The following is a 22,428-nucleotide window of genomic DNA, read 5'->3' on the forward strand; positions in this document are numbered from 1 at the left end:
TTCTGGAAGGAGCTACAGCAGTGCAGTTGTAGTAGAGTGAAACAGAGTAAAAGGGAAAATTCTTGGATGTAAAATATAATTTTAAATAACTGAAACTTTAAGGTGATATAGCTAAGTGGTAAAGAAGAAACAGGAAGACTATCCTTTTTTACTACACCTGAAGCTCCTTCCAAACAACCAAAGGAAGAAAAAAAACTAAATGATACTCCTTTTGCTTAAGGTAGCTTTGAGAAATCAATGTGAAGAATACTCTAAGATCTGAAATCAATTTTTCCACCTCCATATAAAAACCCTTAAAGACAGTCTTCAACAGCCACTAAATGGTAATAAAACATCTCAATGTGCGTTGATGGAGATGAGGAGTTTGAACAGAAGACACTTATGCATAGTGATATTCCTTTATTTTGCAAAAAAAAGTACGTTTGCCTTGAAAATATACACTTAGCTAAAAAAGAAAAGTCTGGCCTCAGTATCGAAATGGATTAACCAGCATGCACACTGGCTGAATTTGTTGAGTTTCAATAACTATCAGAAAGGAAAATGCATCTGATGGAAGTAAATTTCTGAAGCATGGGTGGAAAGCAGTTGGATTTGCAGTAAGAACAGGTTAAATTACCAGAAGTATATTTGTGTTACAAATTATCACAATAAGGTCTAATATAAAAATGAAAAAGCATTGAGGAAACAGGTCTACCAGGAACAAGAGTGCAAATTTATCAAGACATAAAAACTAGATTGAAATTCCTTTCACTGGAAAAGATGTGACCTTATATTATAAGAGTAGAGAAGATACTTCTGTAGATGTAAAATTATAATCACAATATACCATGGAGTAAGTGAAAGAGAATGAACAATATAATACAAAAACACTGATGCATCTGATGAAGTGGGTTCTAGACCACGAAAGTTTATGCCCAGATAAATTTTTTTAGTCTCTAAGGTGCCACAAGGATTCCTGGTTGTTTTTGCTAATACAGACTAACATGGCTACCACTCTGAAACCAATATAATACTGTCCACAGTGATTATGACCTTCATGTTCTATAAACAAATTATTGAAGGAAATTGAAATTGGGTTTGTTCTCTCTCTATTAATCAGTCTTACTTCAGGCACCTCTGTTTACACTTAGCCTATGAGCAATACAATAGCTTCTGTGTAGCACACTTGTTTTTATGTTTACTTGTCCATGCAGTAGATAAAGCACGTCCAAAAGTGAACTGTGGGTCTAGTCATAAAACTCCACACAAGGTTCGCTCATAGCTGCTGTGTAGGAATTACAAAGCCACTGAAGGAACATAAGGATGCATTATTGCTTTGTACTGGAGATTTAAATGGAGATTCTTTATTGACTTCTACATAAATAACATTGTTAAGTCATTAAACAATTAAGGGCTTTTATAGCAGTTGTTAAAAATAAAGGATATAATATGATACACTTTAGTACTACAGTACGTAAAATACTGAAGGGAAACAGAACTGCATTTTCAAATTCCAAAGCTGATTTCATCGTTGACTAGGCACATTGGTGAACATAATAGTCTAAGAAGTCCATAATAATCATGACAGAAGTCCCTGGAAAAGAGGAAAACAAAATACGTTTATGTACATCTGGAAACAAATAATTATTACTGACTCTCTGGAGACCATCAGATTACAGGCAGTGGAAACAGGCAATTGGAAATACAATAAATGTATGTAGATTTATGGAAAAGAATGCAAAAAAGGAGCTAATGGTTTAAATTTAGTACAAAGATGACAATAAAGCCTGCGTGCAATATGGAACAATTAATAATTATATGATTAATCAATTGTTAAGATATTATTCACTTATGCTATTGGATTTGACTCTGGCGATATGTAGTGATTGACCAAGAGATGTGAGAACATGAAATTCTACACTGAATGAACTAGTTCTCCTTAGTAATTAAGTTTGTCACACTGAAACAGGATTATCTAATATCTAAACTACCTTCCTTGGTAGGTTATTCCATTATTCCAAAGAAAGCTGGAGATATAATAGAGGAACAGAAGGTCAAAGTGTGCTATTTTAGAAAGTGTTGAGAAAAGATTTATACTGCAAATACTGAACCTATAAAAGTGTCTAAAATTCTGCTTCAATGTAGTTTCAATTTTTTGTTTTTGACAAAAAAAGATGTGCAATCAAATCCTTGGAGAAAGATAAAAAATATGGATATAAATTATAAAAATATTCCCTGTCCAAATATTTTTAAAATACAGTGCTGCTATGGTCACTATTCACAACGGTTCTTCTGTGTAGAAGTCTGTGTAGATTTCGATAAGGTCATAATAAGAGCCATTAACTAAAATTGGGCCAAAGAGTGTAAGGGCTACAGTTTTCATTTGATTGGTTCAAAAATTGCATATAGATTAACATCAGACTTTTTATGCAACCTTAACTCTTACACTGAAACTATTTTTTTAAAAGCCATTTTGAGGGTATGGACAAAATCATGTTAACGTAGTAATTAAGTGTTTGACCCAGAAAGCTATGAACATTCAGAGAAGACAGCTTCAACATACCCCCACTCTATTGCGCCTAGGTATGGCAGCAGCTCTAAGAGTCAGCCTTGCTCACAAATTTTGGATCTCTGCAATTATTCTGGCCAAGGCAGATAGAAGTCTCAGCTGAACTTTTTAACTTTTACAAGCCTTATGGGGCCTTTTGGCTAAATCTTAAACTAAGTCTTGAATTTGTTCCAGCAAACTTTGCATGTGCAAATGCAGATTTTGTATATGCAAATGAAGAGACCTCCTAATGTTACTGTGTTAAACAGTAACTATGTATGCATTATTTAAAAATATATAGCTCCATTTATACTACAAATTAAAGGCACTAAGTTGCCGAAAGCTCGAGGAGCCATTTATTAATCAATTAACCTGGAATTTAAACATTTCTTATGGGATTAGTATCTAGAATTACCATTCAAAGTAGGAAATAACCCCCTCAAAGGTTAAAAGTTTCTGTCCTAGTTTCAGTCATTTTTTTTTTAGCACAGCACAAAAATTATGTGTGAATTATTTTTTAACCTAGTATCTGACTAACCTCATTAGAAACAGTAATCCACAGCAAACATGCACAGCACTAGATTCACAGCTCTGTAAATACACTTTTAAGGGATTTGACTTTCTCTTTCACCAGATTCAACATGTTTCTTGTGCAGAAATGTTCATTTTGGTTCACCAAGTCATCCTGTACCAATTTTATTTTTCCTATCAAACTATTCCCCACAAAGTTATTCTCAGAAAAATTATAGATTGGGACCTCTCTGATAGAAACTGTCAACATGACTTTCTATCAGGATTGAAGTTCTCTGTGGGGGACTGATGTCATAAAATTATACTAATTTCCTTCTACATTCCTCTATTAGGTCAGCAACTCCTTCACCTAGTTAGCTGAAATTCATATTTCAAAGTTAATTCTTAATCTGAAGAATAGAAAGAATCCAACAACAGCTAGGGGCACAATGGGACAGTTCAATATTGAGCTTTACATGTCAGACTGCCTGAAAAAAAAGGTATTTTTCTTTTTGGCAGACTCTTAAAGTAACTTCAGAATTCAAAACAATCACTGCCCTTAGTGATTATTTAAAGATTAGCCCAGAGCCTCGCTAAGTCATTGGCAGTCTTTCCATTGGTTTCTATGGGTTTTGACTTAGGCGCTTAAAATTCTTTTCTCTGGTACATCATTGATCAGAGAGTTTAAAGTATATGAATAGGTACATACCAAAGCATCAACATATGTAGGTTTTTGTTCTCTTGGCTCCCCAAGACGTTTAGTGTTTCCTGAGAAGAGAAAAGATCTGTTTACTAAATACAGAAGAAGACTTTAAAATATAAACTACAAACAAACAATTCAAATTAAACTATAATTAAAAAGACAAACTGAATCTTCAAGGAAAAGCTTTTGAAAATATTTGTAATGTTTAAGCACTGTTCTCAGTTACTAGAATTTATGGAAAAATAAGGTATTACAAACTACTAGTTATGAGGTTTTACATTTGTTTAATAGGGAATAATTTGTCCAAATTAAACTGACTGAGCTAAGGCTTTTTAGATTACTAAAACAAATTAAACTTTTTAAAATGAGAATTTAGGTGAGCTTAAAGCCTTTCTAAAATCTAAAATGAAACTTTCTAATTTGTATCCTCCCTGATTTTATTGGTTATATTAAGATAAATTAAGTGAGATTAAAATCTTATTTGATTTATTTACCTTTGCAAATGAAGACCGTTTTAAGGGTTACACATCCTCTGCCTCTGACGAAAGCGACCTCAATTAGTCAAGTCAGAAAGTCTTTAAAAGCTTTGTGTTTATTGCTTCCAGCACGGAGCGAGGTGGTCATTAAGGTACCAAAATTCTCATAAAAATTCCAAAGTTGCACTAGTGAAAAAATGCTCAACAAGATGAAAACTAGTCACATCTTTTTCAGAAAATTCATTAGCTATTTTAAACCATTTTTAACCAAGATTATTTTTTTATATGTGGCATTCAAGCAGATCCATACCATTTGGATATTTAAACAGCATTTAAATCTATTGTGAGTATATAAATGTACATTTAGGTTTATACCATTTTTAAAAAAAAAAAGCTGTACAGTGTTTAGTATGAGCATTTTATGTTGATCATTGTTAGATGAATTTCTCCCTGTTTACTACTATTTATGAAGGTTTATTATAAAATAAACTAAAGCATAAAATTACTCTCACACACACTGATTTTCTTTCAAAAGTTTATTTAGTATCAAGCAAGAGTAAACTTTGCTTAACACTACAGAACATTTCAAGACTCGAGTTACAAAATACCACATTATTTGCATTTGTAATTTGCTTCCCTTTTTACGCATGTTTGCAAGAGAAAAAACTAACAAAATGGTTGAAAAATAAAACTAAAAGAACTAAATTGCTGAAAACCTTTAAAATAAAAGGTTACGCTTATGTTAAAAGAATGGATTAACATATTTAGTAAACCTAGTTTTTGTTTAACACTAGTTAATCAGAGGTTATTTTTTTTTGATCACCTATTTTTCAAATACAGTCTGGAAATAACAAAGTTCCTTGTTTTACATATCTTTCTGTCCAGGTTGTTCTTTCAACAAAATAGTTTAAGTTCAGTCCAGCCGTTCAATTTTTAAGCACTTTGATTTACTAAAAAGGGATTGTTTATAGAAAAAAATTACTTGGAACAGTATACAGGACTGGTGGAGATTGGATATTTCACAACATCAGACAGTACAATCAGTATCTGGCATATGGCTGGTCTCTGTAGATTCCCTTTGTTGTCCGTGCTGAAGGTGCCTTGTGTCTTGAGTTGGTCCATTCTTCTTGCCCTGAAACAAGGAAAAGCAATCATAATTAGATCTTTCCTAATGATCATTGTGGCAGTGTTTGTTTTTACTTATAATTTTTTTAGTTTAATTTTGGAGTTCAGTGCTTTTGCACTGACAGTTGTAGAGAATGAAGTCTAATATTTAGCAAAAGAACTGGTGAACTTCCCCATACTGCTCTTCCACCATGCCTCAGTTCTGACTGGGATTAGCTGGGGGTGAGAATGTGTTTAGGCACCTATGATATTCAGTATGGCCTGTAATGAGGCTACAAAGAAGTACTTATACTAACAGGACCTGGTGTAAGAACATGACCATCTATGTAGGCTACGGAACAGCTATAAATCTCTCCTCCCCCACCCAACTTCTTTTGGTCACTACTAATTTAGGATTTCTTTGAATTAGAAAGCTACAAGTGAAAAGTTTCATAATTCCACTATGAACACTTGTGGCTTCCCTTTTGAAAATACAACCTAACACGGCATTTCAGATAACAGTGGATTTCACAGAAACAAATACATTTCCTGTAAAGTGCAAGATCTAGAGAGCTGGATTTTTTTTTAATAATCTTCAAAGAGCAAAGGAAATTGCTTGCCTCGCTTGTAACAACAAAATGAATAAACACACAACACACACTGAACTGTATTATTAACAATAATAATGGACTGAATCAGAGTTCTAATGTGTTAGACATAGAAACACATAGGAAGACACGGTCCCTCCCCAAGGTGCTAACAATCTTTCTGCAAATCTCGAAATATGATGGTGTACACTTAATATTTTGTACTAAACTTCTGGTAAACAAGTTTGCCCTGACTAATAACAAGCTCTCAGTTTTAAGTAACACAAGATTTAATGAGAAAATTTTAATTTTTTTACCTTAAATATTGTAATGCTACAAAATGTTACATCTTGTGTCCTGCATTAGGCAGGTTGTAAGCTTTATCACTATTGGTTTTTCCCTTAGTGAGATACTCGGAGAAATCAGACCCCTACTGTCAAACAGTTAACTTTAATGCTGAAATATACAATGATTTAAGCAATGCAGTCCACAGAGACCAATTTAAAGAACTGTGAGGGGCAAAAATTGCTTGAAGTGACCTCCTCTTTTGATGCACTCATCTAATCAATTACTTTCCCTCAAGTTACTTGCATCAATTCCAGTAGATGACATGTGGCAAACCTATATGTTCAAAGTGTTTGTTATGACAAACAAATCTTAGCTGAGGTCATCATTGCTTCAGGGAGGAGACATCGTAAAATGCACTTCAAAAGATACACCAGGAAATGGTTTTCAGTTATGTTCTAAAAAATGTCATAACATCCATTAACCACAGTCATGATTCACTTGCACCAGTCACTGGCAATTCATGAGTTTTTGAGCTTCCTGACTGATTGAAAACTGCCTTTCTCTGATCTCTAGCCAGAGGTATGAAGTAAAGGTGCCTTTTAACATGCTTTATGCTTCTAATCCATAACAGATTCCTTTAATTAAACCTATCACCACTGCACTTCTGATTTGAAAAAATGAATCCTATCATTGTGGCATATGCTTTTTGCTTTATTATGCGTTGTCTTGCCTTCAGACAAATATTCCAGTACCCTTGTGTTTATTACATACCTAAAATACTTCATAACTTTTATATAATTACTACCTGCTTGAGTTTACAGAACAGGAGCTTGGAAATGAATTTATATACCAAAAGACCACAAACTAAGTGTGAAATGTGCTCAATTCAACCCTGATTCAGCAAAGAACTTAAGCATATGCTCAAGTCCCACTGACTTCAATGAGTCTTAAGCACATGTTTTACATTAAGCATATGCTTAGGTACTCTGCTGAACTGAGGCCTTATGACCCAATTCTTTGCCACCCTCACTCACACTAAATATTATTATACGCTGAAAATAATCCCATTGATTTGGGGGAATGTAGTAAGTAGGAGTAAGGGTGGAAAATCTAGCTCTTAGTGCTTATTTTTACTGTTATATGGCAAAGATAAGCAAACAAAATTACAAAAAACAAACAAAACAAAAGAACCTCCCAACAAATATGTCTCAGTAACCATAAATCTTCAACATCTGTAACAATGGGACTCAAGACCAGCACAACAGTCGATGCAAGTGCATCCTGATGCAGGATTGCAGCATTCTTCATGAAAATTCTTTTTGGGTTAAATTGATTTTTTTTCAAAATTCTTTAAAATACACTGATAATTCCACTTACAAAGCTACTCACCATATGAATCATATGTTTCCTCACTAAGTCCATGTCCATAATCATAGTAATCTGTTCCACTGTATGAAAAAAAACACAGACAACATAAGTAATGCCATTAGAGATGTAGTGTTAAGCAACATGTCTTAAAACATGATGGACTAGATTCACAAGGGACTTAGGCACTTTGCCTTTTTAGGTGCCAAAGTCCTACATTGAGGTGGCAGTGACATTCAAAAAACCATTGTTTAGCTGTCACCTGGCGCTGTCGGTGCCTACGTTTCTGCCAGAAGGCATCCAAAATCATCTAAATCTTGACACTGCGCTGCGCAGCTGCTTCGTGCCCTAGCTTATTTTACAGGGACAACATCCCACCATGGTTTTATGGTCCATACATTTGTAACTATGTATAACCTTTTGCTTGATTATTGCTTTAAAAAAATATTTTACATGTGATCAAATGTCTACGGCAGGGATAGGCAACCTATGGCACACGTGTCGAAGGCAGCACATGAGCTGATTTTCAGTGGCACTCACATTGCCCAGGTCCTGGCCACCAGTCTGGAGGGCTCTGCATTTTAATTTAATTTTAAATGAAGCTTCTTAAACATTTTAAAAACCTTATTTACTTTACATACACAAATAGTTTAGTTATATGTTACAGACTTATAGAGAGGGGCCTAAAAATGTCAAAATGTATTACTGGCACACGAAACCTTAAATCAGAGTGAATAAATGAAGACTCGGCACACCACTTCTAAAAGGTTGCTGACCGACACCTGGCCTATGGGATGTTTGCAGGACACTAAGCAACAAATAAGAAACACCATTTAAAATACAAAATGGGTGATTGTGATAGTTTGGTACCTAGTAGCCAGATAAATCCAGAGCCAGTATGGAATACATGGCTATTTGGAAAGTAGCTAAATTACAAACTGCTACAACCAAAGTCTTGTCTTCACTAGGAAAAAAAGCTGTGTTCTTATCTTATGTTGGCTAACAAGTGCTAACTAACACAAAATAAAATCCAAGTCAAGACAAAACAATTTGTAGTTTTAACAGGAGTTCGCAGGTAGAGGTAAATGCCAGGCTCTCACATAATCTTTTTATGTACAGAGTAAACAATACATGTATTGCAGGTGCATTTAACTCGCAGAGAGAACTACAGAGCTGAGACAGGTAATGAAATAGAGTTGTCAAATTTTGGAAAATACCTGGGCCAAAAGTGTAAAAATATGCAAATACAAAACAATAAGAGCAGTGAATGAGTCTCTATTATTGCTTGTCTAAAGCTTCCTGAACTAAAAATTCTAGTAGTGTCTGCACTGTGAAATTCTGAAGACCTATATAAGAGCTAAAATTCTCATCTATGGTTTGTCAGCCCACATGACACAGACCTGTATATTAAGGACAAAAATGTGAAGCATACAAAGTAGCATAAACTTGTCCTGCAACAGTTCAGTGATAAAACAATCTTAGTTTTGACAATCAAGAACTTTAAATTGACATTCTCTATCATTTCACACAGCATCCGATTATTTATTGTAAGACTGTCATCAAGTCTAGAGGTCTATAGCAGCTGAGCCCCATCCCTGTGCCTGTCAATCCTGTCAGAATTACTTTTGCAGTGTTTCATTTCACAGACCTAAAATGTCTATTAAACAAAAAATGACTCACATTTTATGGCATGTAAACTGCAAAACCAATAAACACTGGAAGGGAGAAAATCACTTATTTGCATTATAAGTACATCAAAATTTAACTTTATTACCTGACAGACTGTTCAGCATTAATAATCAGGTCAAATAATATTGTAAAGTGCTCAAAGTTGCTCAATGAAATGCAATGCGCTCTCTCTTCCCTGCACCCTCTCCTCTCAGGCTCTATAACAAAGTAATGCTGCTAAACCCTTGCATGACTGACTTCTGTCTGAACTTGAGAGTCTATAAACAAATATGAAATTTTACACAAGAGGGCAATATGTTTGTAACACAGTGAACATATTTTGTGTAAATGGTTGTAGGCAGGACTGAGGAAAGCAGAAAACAGAAAAACGGTAAGACTACCTATCTATCGCAGGCCTTCCTATAATTGGAGCCATGTGAAATTCTTTTATTTTTATATTTTTTTCATTTTATTTTTTGGGAATTTCACGTTACTTTGTTTTATCCCCAAACCCTCACAATCCGCCCCTCTTGCCCTTCGTTGTAATAACTGGGCCTACAAATGTATATGCATTGTAAACTTAATTGTAAGACATGACAGTTTATAAAATGTCATGTTAACTTATAAGGACAAATATTAATGGAAAAAAGGTGCAAAAGGGACATAAAAAGACTAAATTAGTCCAAACCAAAAAGGCCTATTGATATAACTCAAGGACTGAGTTAACATCATGTCTGGTAAACAAGAGAAGTGTTGGACCAGAAATCAAGGAACAAAAATTGGTGTGTTCAATATGAGGTCTAATTAATGAACAAAATAATGAGAGAATGGGCTATTCCATCTATCACTCCGTTTTTTGTTTTTTTAAAGAAAAATCCTTTTTGGGGAAGAACAGAAGCAAATACTGGCTGACTGAAGAACTAGAAAGGGGGAAGAAGGGAGCTTCACCATGACAACTGTCACTCCCACAGTTTCATTGGACCCCTGACCTTCTTTGACCTAATCCTGAGAAATGTCCTGACCAGGTTGGTCCAGAGAGAGGGAGCCAAATTTCATTGCCACTCCCCTGGCTCCGGCTAAGTCTCCAAACACCACCTGGGAAGTGAGACTTTGCCATCCCCCTCTCCATGTGTCCTTTTCCTTCCCCACCTTATTTCTTTTCTTTCCTCTCTCTCATTTTTCTTGTATCTAAGAGGAGTCTGGCTTAGCTGGCCAAGACTGTATATTTTGCAACACTGCTGTGAGCCTTTGACCAGAAAAAGGCAGCTAAATGCAATTCCCTGAACAGCCCAACACTGGTACAAGTTTGCCAGGTCTCAATATGGCTAATAAGATCACATGCTGTGCCCGTGTTTCTCCAGCAGTGAGGCTGCAAGTGAGTCAGCACCAGAGACAGAGGCTGCATTTTCTATCTTTGCTGTTCTCTTCTTTCCCCTCTTGTGTGTGTTTGGCTTGCTTTGTCTTCTAGAAAACAGGACTGGACTTCAAATAACAACAGCAACAATAATAGCTCCAGCCCATTTCAACTAACTTTTCCTCATTTCCCTAGAAAGGACAGTTATTACCATTTTAAATACCACCGAAAAGACTGTAATATGGGGTAGGGTGAGGGGAGGGTTTCCTTTTAAAAACTCTTTCCAGCTAAAGGGAAAGGGAACACGGGTGGTTGTTAGAATAAAATTTACTTAATACTTTATATGTTAAATGCTTTAACTGATTTCTCTCTTTTCTGTATTTTAATTAAAGATTAAAAGGAATTTTAATGATGTGTTTGTCAATGGTTCTAAGCAGGCTGAGGGCTCTGTATACAAAATCCTGAATCTTAACACTGTTAATGTTGGACATTGCTAGGGCCACAGTAACACCTTGGACTCCTTGGGCCTCTTTATAACATCTGCATTAATATAACACCTCTCCCCCCAACAACCCTGACTCCACCTGCCCCCGCAACCCTTGCCCCTCTGAGCCTTAGACCCCCCATCCCCCACTTGCCTCGACTCCTCCAACCTCTGCCTAAGGTCCAGGCACCATCATCTCAATACTCAACCCGTGCGCAGACTCCTCTGCAGTGATGCCTAGTGCCCAGCCAGGACTCATCACTCCATCCCATGAAAGGAGGGGAAAACTGCAGTGCCACGACTCCCTTGATGGTCGTGCTCAGGAGAGGTTTAGCACCCGCTCTCCCTAGCTCCCTCACCACAATGGCTGCCTCACTCAGGTATCTGTCTCTCTCCTGCACTCTTCGTGAGGCTGCTAAATCCTCTTGCCAGCCCTACCTCAGGACGCACAGTATCCATGCACCATGAATGCATGTGACCCTGGCAGGCCCTTCCCTAGGCTGGTGCACTTCGTATGGTGGAAGTGATCCTATTAGTTCACTGCTTGCACCTATGGGTGCTGACGCTGGCCACTGAATCTCCCATGGCTGGTGAGAAGCTTCGTCTTTTTGTTTTTTGTTTTCATTTTATATATAGTTTTTTTGTTTTATTTCTGGTTATTGTGTATTTGAGAAAAAATATGGGGCTCTACCTCTAGTGCCTATAACTGCAGAGTCTAAGCAATGCTTGAATTCAAAAGCTAACACCCCGTATTTTCCTGGATATATTAGTATATATCCATCCTCTTTGGAAGCATCTCATATAAAATATGAAGGTGCTAAAATCACCTACAGAAGAACTGTCTCATCCAGGAGCAAAACATTTAGTTTTTGATAACTTTCCTTTTATAGATATTTACTTATAGATATTTACTACTGACAAAGCTGAGCGCATTTTACAAAGAGTCTGCTCTATTAGAACTTAAGCTTCCTTTCAAATTAAATGTTTTAATTCATCAACTGAAACAATCAAGTAATTTCTATTTTTATGGCCATCACATTCCTCACAACGGGTATAATTTACACCTATGCAGAGGGCCCATGATAAGCCTGTTATGCAAATAAAGGGATCTTTGGTTTCCAAAACTCTCAAACACTTTCAAAAGCATTAAAATATAAAATAATTAACTAAATAAAAAAGTTTAATTCTCTGAATTTGTAAACAACCTGGATGCACGTCTTTTTCACATATGTTAGAGCAACAAGTGCTTCAGCATTTAAAGATGCTGGTCAAAGATTGCCTAAAGTTCGTATTTGTTTTTAAGTGGTCTAAATCAAGAGCATTGGAGTGGGAGGGGGAAATCTGAAACCCGCTTTGTCAATATTTCAGTATTGCTGAAATTTTTAAAAATAAGAACATTTTCTTTCCTGACAATTTTCTCTTTCTGAGATTTTCTACGCTTGCCCAGATGTCTGAGAATAGCTCCTTCCTACCAGCAGATGGAGACAGACCATACTCTGAAACTTTTTTGGTAATGTCTGCTCTGATTATAAATAGGGCCCTGCCAAATTCTCGGCCACGAAAAACGTCACAGACTGTGAAATCTGGTCTCCTCCCCTGAAATCTGGTCTTTTGTGTGCTTTTACCCTATACTGTACAGACTTCGTGGGGGAGACCAGTGTTTCTCAAATTGGGATTCCTGACCTAAAATTCTTTGCTGACCTAAAATGGTGCTGCAGGGGGGTTGCAAGGTTATTTTAGGGGGGAAGGGGGATGGTATTGCTACCCTTATTTCTGCACTGCCTTCAGAGCCGGGTACCCAGCTCTGAAGGCAGCTCCCCGCCAACAGAAGTGCAGAACTAAGGGTGGTAATATCATACCATGCCACCCTTACTTCTGCGCTGCTGTCTTCACAGCTGGGCAGCTGGAGAGTGGCAGCTGCTGACTCAGGGCCCAGCTCTGCAGGCAACAGTGCAGAAGTAAGGGTGGCAATACCATACCATGCCATCCTTACTTCTGCACTGCTGCTGAAGGCGGCTCTGCCTTCAGAGCTGGGATCCAAGCCAGCAGCTGCTGCTCTCCAGCTCTGAAGCCAGTGCTACTGCCAGCAGCAGCACAGAAGTAAGGGTAGCAGTTCTGCAACCCCCCCTACAATAAACTTGCAACCCTTACATAACTCCTTTTTCGGTCGGGACCCCTATGCAGAGGGCCCATGATAACAGGCTTATCATGGGCCCTCTGCATAGGTGTAAATTATACCCGTTGTGAGGAATGTGATGGCCATAAAAATAGAAATTACTTGATTGTTTCAGTTGATGAATTAAAACATTTAATTTGAAAGGAAGCTTAAGTTCTAATAGAGCAGACTCTTTGTAAAATTACAAGACTGTGAAATTTCAGATTTAAATAGCTGAAATCATGGAATTTATGATTTTTTAAAATCCTAGGACTGTGAAATTGACCAAAATGGATTGTGAATTTGATAGGGCCCTAATTATAAGTGTATTGCTCACCCATGTTGGCTGAAGCTTTGAAAGCACTAAGGCCATATTTTCTCAACAATATGTAACTTCATGTAATTGGGGGAGGGATAGCTCAGTGGTTTGAGCATTGGCCTGCTAAACTCAGGGTTATGAATTCAATCCTCGAGGGGGCCATTTAGGGATCTGGGGCAAAAATCTGTCTGGGGATTAGTCCTGTTCTGAGCAGGGGGTTGGACTAGATGCCCTCCTGAGGTCCCTTCCAACCCTGATATTCTATGAACTTTAATTCTGAATCTAGTCTGACTGCCACTGGAATTTTAACTATCTACCAGACACTTCTGTACATTAATATATCTAATATCTACATCTGTTTGTGTGTATGTAACTACCAGGATTTCAATAGCACAAGTGTAGTATCTTAGAGCTGAAGGGAAGGGAGAGCCTGAAATAAAATAAAGAAAATTAAATTATCAGGTAAGAAAAAATTCCCATTCTCTTTGATTTTCTGTGCCAACCTAAAAACTTGGAACCTCACAAAGCAGTATGTACACAACAGTATGCAGGGATTAGCATCCAACAATAGACCTCAGTATGCTGCTCCTAATTGCTGAGGTCTGGACATTAATCCGATAATGCTTAGAGAGAGTGTGAAGTGAGGCCCAAGTAAGTAGTTTACATATTGCCAAGAGGATAGTGTCTAATTTCTCTGTTTAAGAAGTCACCACTGATCAAGCAGAGTGAGCTTTGAGAGATTCTGTCACTTCCTTATCACCACACAAGTAAGCCACATGGATGAACTGTTTTAGCCAATTAAACAACATGGTACATAACGTGGACCTGCAACAGCCTGTCCTTTCAAGGTGCAGTGTGAAGAATGTCTCTCTAATAAACTGAATTTATAAGTGTAGATGATTGTGTAGAACAGGGCCTAAGTTCTCCAATTCTTTTTGCTGTGCAGACTGCTTCTAAAAATAAAATGATGGTAGACTATAGCTACAGAGTGATTTTTCATTCAGATACAAACAACAGTTTAGTAAGGGCTTTCAGGACCAAGCTCATGCCTCAAAGAGAAATGGCAGCTTGATTGCTGGCCTTAACTACAGCCTGTTATTGCTGGAGATGGCTGGATGTTCCCTAAGTGACAGTTATCTCCAGAAGAGTGGACTTGTGAAGGGCTGGCATTCATTCCCAAGTCCAGCCCATCTTGTAAGGATATTTGGTATGTGGACAAACAGAGGATCAGTACCGCTACATCAACACCAGACAGTGAACATATTCCATACTTTTGCATAGTATACATGGGTGTACTCTAAAAATATATTATTGTTGATGAATAGGGATATAATGACCCTGTAAGGCTGATGAAAGAATCCTCCAGGGTCAGTACTACCACATATCAAGGTATTCTCTAACAGACCATATTACAGGGGCATGATTGCTGAGGGAGAGGAAGTAGTCTCAGAATGGCAGTTCATACTTTGGGGAGAAACCCAGACTGTTAACTCTGATAGGGCTGGTCACTGGAGTGCAAAGAGAAAAATATTCTGGAAGCCCTTTTTCCTAGTCAGTGCCTAGAGGTTGCTTTGAAGTGTAGTTCATAGGAAGCCAGTTGGTAGTTCTGGGCTAGTACAAGGCATGGTGGAAAAAGTGACAAGTAATCCATTGTTTTTTGCTTGTTATTTGCAATATCAATACTGTGTTTGTTTGTTTAGAGGCTTTGAGGCTGAACCCTATGGGGTAAGGTCAGGATAGCTTTAGAAAGAGTAGTTGAGGAAAGCCAGGGGCAGGAAAATTTTAATTTGTTTTTTAAAAGAGCTTATGTCCAGTAAATTCCTGCTCAAGGAGACATACCACACTAGCGCTGATGAGCTAACTTGCTGAAAATAGAGTGTAGCCACAGCAGCGCAAGTGGCTGGAAGAGCTAACCACCTAAGTATGGGCCTAGCATCTTGGACAGGTATCTGGGAGGCTACCACTGCCACTTGCACCACTGTGGTTACACTCAATTTTTAGCACTTTAGCTTGATCAGAGCGGGTATTGATCATAGATATGTCTCCTTGAGCTGAAATGTATACCTCTATGCTGGAGTGTAGACACACTCTATGTATGTGGACTCTCTTGTTTGGCCTGCTACAGACTGACAGCACAGAACAAGCGAACTAGGGAACAAATGGCCTGTCAAAACAATTGTTTTATTTGGTCTGCCACCACTGTTATGACGATGCCTGACAAACCCTCTTCCCATGTCTTTCCCTGTCAATAGTTATGTCATAAACCTAAAATGAGTTAGATCTTCCTGTGTGACTGGTTCTTATATTAAGATATTTTCCCATCAGTGAATTGTGGGAAATGTGCCCTGGATTTTCCTGTGGGGGAATCCTCACATCTGGTTTATTGCCTTGAACATCCTAGGGTTGGAGCTCCTTCTGAGCTTCTTGTGCTCTTCTGGATCATCAGTGCCTCTTATGGACACTGCAACCAGACATGTATGTGGTACTGTGTTCCGTCATAAAGGTAGGATCAGGCGGATGGGAGGTACCAGTTTCTTATGTCTTCTGTGTTAAAGATACAATGTTTTCCATCTGCTGGAGTGAGAAATGACTGCCCAGGTTAAACCAACACGCCTGTCATACAAACAAGATGACATCATTGAAAATGTTTCAGCATATTGTCTTACTCTGTTGACAGAGATGAACTTTAGCCAAGCATATGGACCGGTACAGATGATCAAAGATAGCTGCTGGTTCATTACTCACTAAAAATAAAGTTTAGATATTATTAACACCCTCTCAATCCCTCTCCCCCTCCCCCCCGCCATGTTAAAAGAACATTAAGGTTGCAAGTCAAGCACTCAAAAATTTAGGAAATGTGACAATTAAGGTTGCTTCTGGAAAACTTAGTTCAGGCCCATGTCCATATGCATTGTCACACTCTTGAATTACATGCTCACATACTATTTTTACCACAGGACCCCAGCTTGCTTTCTTCAGTGCTGACGATAGACCTGCTCTGGGGCTGAATCGGAGTCTTGCGGTGGAAATTTATTTTTCGTCACTCTCATTCTTGAAAACAGCTGAACTTTTATCTGAAATTTTTCAAAATAATTCAGCCTGACACACCCTCAGCATGGAAAATTTCAACCCAAACTGTTAAAGTTTGGCAGTGTCATAAGGAACTGAAAACAGGGTCTTATAATGCGAAGTGTCAGACAATCTCGGTGATAGGCGGTGCCACCAGTCCTGCCTTTAATAACCATTGTGGCCTTAATTTATTGCTCAGCATAGTATATGAAGTCCAGGATTTTTAATACTCGAGTATTAATTACAGTCGTCAGATGCTGCTATTAAAATTTTTGAGAGTCAAAATACACACAAAACACACCTACCAGTGTAGGCTGTTAGATCTTGAAGAACTGCTATATTGTTATCGGATGCAACTATTTTAGAAATTTTTGAATATAGCAATAAAATTTGTGCTCTCCCTTGGTTTCTGACTAGAACCACATAACCGCTGCCCTACAATGATGCCCACAAATATTACAAAGTGAACATTAAAAGGCTTTCATTTTTTTCTTCAGCGGCTGTAGACAAGGTGTTCCTACTTGGGAGTCTTATTTCTCACTTCAAAATATTAATGCTGTACAAAATGTTGAGAAGGGCAGCAGAAAGGACATATGAAGTAGAGGTGATTGACACTAGTCCCTATCAGACTGTCAGTAGGCAACTGGCTTTATACGTGCCCCATGCTGCAGAGGAAGACATACCATGACCAAATTCCTCCCTCAATAGCAGCCTTCTCTCCTACTCAGTCACAGGACATCCGTACATGCTGGTGATCTGAGAAAGCTAAACCAGGAAGAAGGTAATGAGGAGCTACTGAATCGACAGCTAAGCATACAAGATCATTGTAAAGGCCTACCAAGGTATCAATATTTTTGCTTATAGCAATCTGCCATTCTGGTTCCTTAGACTCTGAAGGGACACAACTAAAATAGGTCATTTGTTCTAAAGGGTAATAATGGCCGACACTGCTCTGTTGTCCACACATAGCTTCTGATAATACATGTGTTATATGGGCAGTGCAGGATAGTGGGTTTTGCCATTTACCCATCTTTGCATGTTATCTAAAATTGATTGTGAGGTTATTCCCACTTGCACAGCATCCATTTTGAATAGAATACTGACCAGGGCAATAGGAGCTGTGGCCACTTTAGCCCCCTCGCTATCCCTATTTGGCATTGTACACGGTCTAAAAGTTGCAGTTGCAGCTATTGGTGAGGCTTCCCTCCATTAAAATATTCCATAAACAGAAACTATGGAATCAAACTTGGTTAAGCATAACACGTACCCAATACAAATTCATAAAAGAAAGGAAATGCCAAGTTTTGGACACCAGTTAGCTGTACCTAATGTACATTGCATGAGTGATAAACCAAGGTCTGAACCTTGGACATACAGCACCACAACACAGACCTCTACTACTGGAGCTAACTTGAGGAGAAACTCAGTAGCCTGTTATTCTTTAGTGAGCCTGCCATTACAGAGGGACCGAACATGCATTTTTGCAATGAGTCACACTGTCATCTCGCATGATCCATCCATTGTAAAGCGAATAAACCCCTTGAGGGCACTATGCCACACTTCCCCTATTAGATGAATATAAGGGTCTTCTCTGCAGGGGCAGCTCTAGGATTTCCGCCGCCCCAAGCAGGGCGGCACGCCACGGGGAGGTGCTCTGCCGGACGCCAGTCCCGCGGCGCTGGTGGACCTCTCGCAGACGTGCCTGCGGAGGGTCCACTGGTCCCACGGCTCCGGTGGACCTCCCGCAGGCATGCCTGCAGATGCTCCACCGGAGGCGCGGGACCAGCGGCCCCTCCGCAGGCACGTCTGCGGGAAGTCCACCGCGCCGCGGGACCAGCGGACCTTCCGCAGGCATGCCTGTGGGAGGTCCGCCGGAGCCGCCTGCCGCCCTCCCGCGGGACGCCGCCCCAAGCGCGCGCTTGACGCGCTGGGGTCTGGAGCCGGCCCTGCTTCTCTGCACCCTCTGATCTCAAATCAAGAGAGTGTAAATTGTGTGTGTATAAACTATATAATTTTTTCAACTCTCTCAACTCCCAGACTTTCACCCACTTGCCTAACAACCCATAAAAGGCAACTTCCCAAAGATGACATAAACCAGCTCTGCCTCTGCTCATAAGTGAAGTTGCATAATTTTTTTTTATAGCTTTGGCAACTCCTCTAGCCCTTTCCAATTTGCTGGGTTTTTTTCCTCCCAAATGAAAGTTTATTTGAATCACTGCATCTAAAAAGAGACTCGACTATTTCCGAAAAGAAAGTGTTCAAAAGGGACAGAAAGTAAAACTGCAAAATTTCATCCAGCTCTAGTGAAAACCATCAACATGTTGAATGCAAATATGCAAACCACTTTATCTTTGAAAAAATGTGGTCTTGGTAGAAATTCTGGTGCATTTTTGTAGCATTTAGAGATTGAACTGAACTTTTAGATTCAGCACTTTTTTCTTCCTCAGGGCAGCATCTGGTGCTTGAAGCTGAGAAAGTTAAATTGTACACTTTACTTTTAATATAGTATCACTTTATTGGGAACACATGAACTTTCAAAGAACAGGAATAGGCAGATGGCTCATTAAAGCCCGTTCTTATAACCATTATTTGTTTTTCTATAACAAGTCAACCAATCATTTTAACATCAAACAGTACATTTTTGAAGAGATGTGCAGAGAGAGATTTAGCCAAATAATTCCCTCTGATAGTGGGAGCTGTATAGCTCAATCTCTGCACAATGGTTTGAAAACTTACCCACAAACAACTGACTAGGCGATCACAACCATAGTATCCAAAGTCCAGATCCACAAATGGACTTAGACTTTTAAGCCCCAGTTTTAGGCACCATTGCAATCCAGAAAACTGCTTGGCTGCTGTGTAGCCCAGTAGACACGCAAATTCACTTGTGTCTAAATTGTCATTGTAAAAGTTCCCTAGTCACTCAAGTTTCTGCTTCTGGGCGTGCATGCTGCTGCCTCACTCTACGTGTCTGGATGCCTCTCTCACACCTAAGCCTCAGCACGATCTACAAATCAGGTAAAGACAGACATTCACCCAAGTATCTTGCCTGAGAGGCCCAATTTGGTAGGCATGCTCACAGCCCCATTCAAAATCCAGGTGGAAATGCAGGTAATTGCGCCTCTCTTATAATTTTTAGCCCTGTGCTTACGTCACTCACCCAGGCTGTGGGAGAGAGAGGTTCAATTCTCACTTCTGCCAGATAGGGAGAAAGGTTTTGAACATGGGGATCTCAGCTCTCAGGCGAGTGCCCAAACCACTGGGCAATGCCATATTCTGCTGTGGAAATGCTCAGTTTCTCCTGTTGAAGATATTCCATTTTGGACAAAGAATTAGAGTCACAGGAGCAGAGACACCGGATCTCCCACATGGGTATCCTAACCCCAGTCTATACAGTCATTCATTCTCTCTCTCTCTCCCTCCCTGGCCCAATGACTAAGTATGCAGCCCCGACTCAGGCACATAACTCCTTGATAGGGGTGTGTCTTAGAACACACCCTTCTGGTCAGCATCTCCTATTGGCTAGTGTAAGGAGCACCCTGCCTAGTGTGCTGGCTTCTGTGGATCCCACCCTTATGTGCCTATTTCTTCTTTTCAATGTATAGGGAGCGTAGGCACCTAATCTAGCCTTTGTGGGTCCCATTATTGTTCCAGTGATTTTCTAGGCACTTAAGATCTTTTGTGGTTCCGGGCCCATGTGCTTAAAGAAAAGCTATACTCCAAGATTTCTCTCTTCGCAAAAGTGTCCTGTTACTTGTTGAACTGAAAATTACTTGCTCTAGATTCATCTCTGGCAGTTTTCTAAACTTCAGCTATCTTATCTTTTGTGTCAAAATGTTTTGCAGTTAGTTCAAGTTGTTAGTGTAACTAAAAAGATATTTTTAATCCACAGTGCTTTTTTAATTAGTTACTATTATAAATATCTGCAATGTATAACTCCTGAAGATCTCACATTTTAAGATTACTAGCTTATTAACATCTTTCTAAAGTAGAGGTCACACTTCACCTATCCTTTCCTAATGATTTCAGCTCTCCAGTAAGCAAAGGAGAAATTCCTATGTCCTATTGATTCTCTTCCACCTTACCTGCATGGTGATAATTCAGACAGAGGTTCAAAAAACTGTATCTGGGCAAAACTGAAGAATTTGTGCAATATGAATGAGTTAAGTTTGCAATCAGAACTTTTTTTTGCATTTCCTGAATACTTAAAATATGACCTTAATGTTCTTGTATTTGTATTATAATTACAGCAAATAAAAAACATCTATAGCAGTTCTCCAAATTGATTTATTTTATTTATTTTTAGAAAGATCCTAAAACAAAGTTCAGGGAGTATTACTTAAATCCTTTAAAGCATACCGGCTAGATTTTGTTTTTTTCCAACAGTTGAATTTTCAGGCTTATGAAACTGTCTATTCAGTATCACTAATGCTAACTAAAAATACTCCTAGTATTTATTTTATTTAGTAGCTCCCTGATTTGCACCTTGGACTACCATTTGTTTGATTACCCGTCATCCTCTTTCCCCTATTTTCTGAAATATCATATGGTATGTTAGCCTCATGACTTCCATCATCATTAGTCTCTGCTAACTTCCTATGCAATAATTTGGAAGTTTATCCCTTTGTAGCATTCCAACTGCTCTACATTTTATAATGTTCACTAAATTTGCAGACTAATCATTTTGCAAAGCATCAAACACTTTTCTTAACCTCATATAATTTGCTAGATTTGGGGCAAAATTTTCAAAAGCACATAAATTATTTAGGAATCTATGGCTAGATCCCCAAAAGGTATTTAGGTGCCCTAGTCCATCATCTGGGCACCACTGCCATTCTCAAAACCACAGTCCAGCTGCCACTGCACCTCACAGATGCTTCCGATTCTGCGGTCAGACCTGTTACCCCACATCTAACAACCTGCTTGAAGCCCTCTCTGAAGCCAAAGCCCAGTGGCCCTAAAGTGGGATTCTCAAAGTAGGCATTCCCCTGCCTATCTTGCAGACATTCCTCAACCATGCTTAAGACTCCACACCTGTTTCAAAAGACAGCTAGGGGTGAGCAGGTTGGGAGGGAGAGGGTGTGTCGCAGCCTAGGAGTTAGGGCAGGGGTCAGATGTGGTGTGCTGAGTCTTCATTTATTCACTCTAATTTAAGGTTTTGCGTGCCTGTAATAGATTTTAAAGTTTTTAGACGGTCTCTTTCTATAAGTCTATAATATATAACTAAACTATTGTTGTATGTAAAGAAAATAAGGTTTTTAAAATGTTTAAGAAGCTCCGTTTAAAATTAAATTAAAATGCAGACCCCCCCCAGACCGGTGGCCAGGGCCCAGGCAGTGTGAGTGTCACTGAAAATCAGCTCGCGTGCCATAGGTTGCCTATCCCTGAGTTAGGACATGCACCTGGGAAGTGGGAAACCCAAGTTCAAATCCCTGCTCTCCTTAATTTACAACAGGGTCTTGGAACCCAGCTCTCAAACATCCAGGTGAATGCCCTAACCATCAGGTTATTGAGTATTCTGGAAGGTGGGTTCTCAATTCCCCCTGTTGAAACTGCTCCACTTTACATAAATCATTAACTATTCACTGGACTAAAGAGAGACTAACACTATAGCCTAGTGGTTAGGGTGTTCAGCAGAAATGGGGATTCAAGGCCCTGTTCCAAATCTGGCACAGCAAGGGTTTGAAACTAGGTCTTGCACATCTGAGATGACAGTCCTAACCACTAGGTTATAATGAAAATGGGGTGAGGAGGAGGACGTTTCTTTGCAAGAAAAGTCTGGGTTTTGTCTGCTAAGGCATGAGTTTTCTAAGCAACTC

General features: G+C 38.9%; 1 protein-coding gene across 2 annotated transcripts in view; it reads right to left on the bottom strand.

Moving 5' to 3' along the window:
• Positions 1–463: 463 nt before the first annotated feature.
• KHDRBS3 (KH RNA binding domain containing, signal transduction associated 3) overlaps positions 464–22,428 on the bottom strand; it is a 203,583-nt gene continuing 181,618 nt past the window's right edge. Inside the window, exons 8-11 of one of the 2 annotated variants that reach the window (XR_006577443.1) lie at positions 7,585–7,643; positions 5,199–5,348; positions 3,747–3,805; positions 464–1,573 (exon numbers count right to left, since the gene is read on the bottom strand). Coding sequence is in view for 1 of the 2 variants with exons in the window: in XM_045007790.1 (XP_044863725.1) it covers positions 5,257–5,348; positions 7,585–7,643 (151 nt within the window). In the remaining variant the exon portion in view is untranslated. Of the gene's footprint in view, positions 1,574–3,746; positions 3,806–4,361; positions 5,349–7,584; positions 7,644–22,428 lie in introns of those variants that run through there. The other variant, XM_045007790.1, reaches the window with a different exon arrangement.

Source organism: Mauremys mutica, chromosome 2 (genome assembly GCF_020497125.1).
Source record: "Mauremys mutica isolate MM-2020 ecotype Southern chromosome 2, ASM2049712v1, whole genome shotgun sequence".
Taxonomy (NCBI): Eukaryota; Metazoa; Chordata; order Testudines; family Geoemydidae; genus Mauremys; species Mauremys mutica.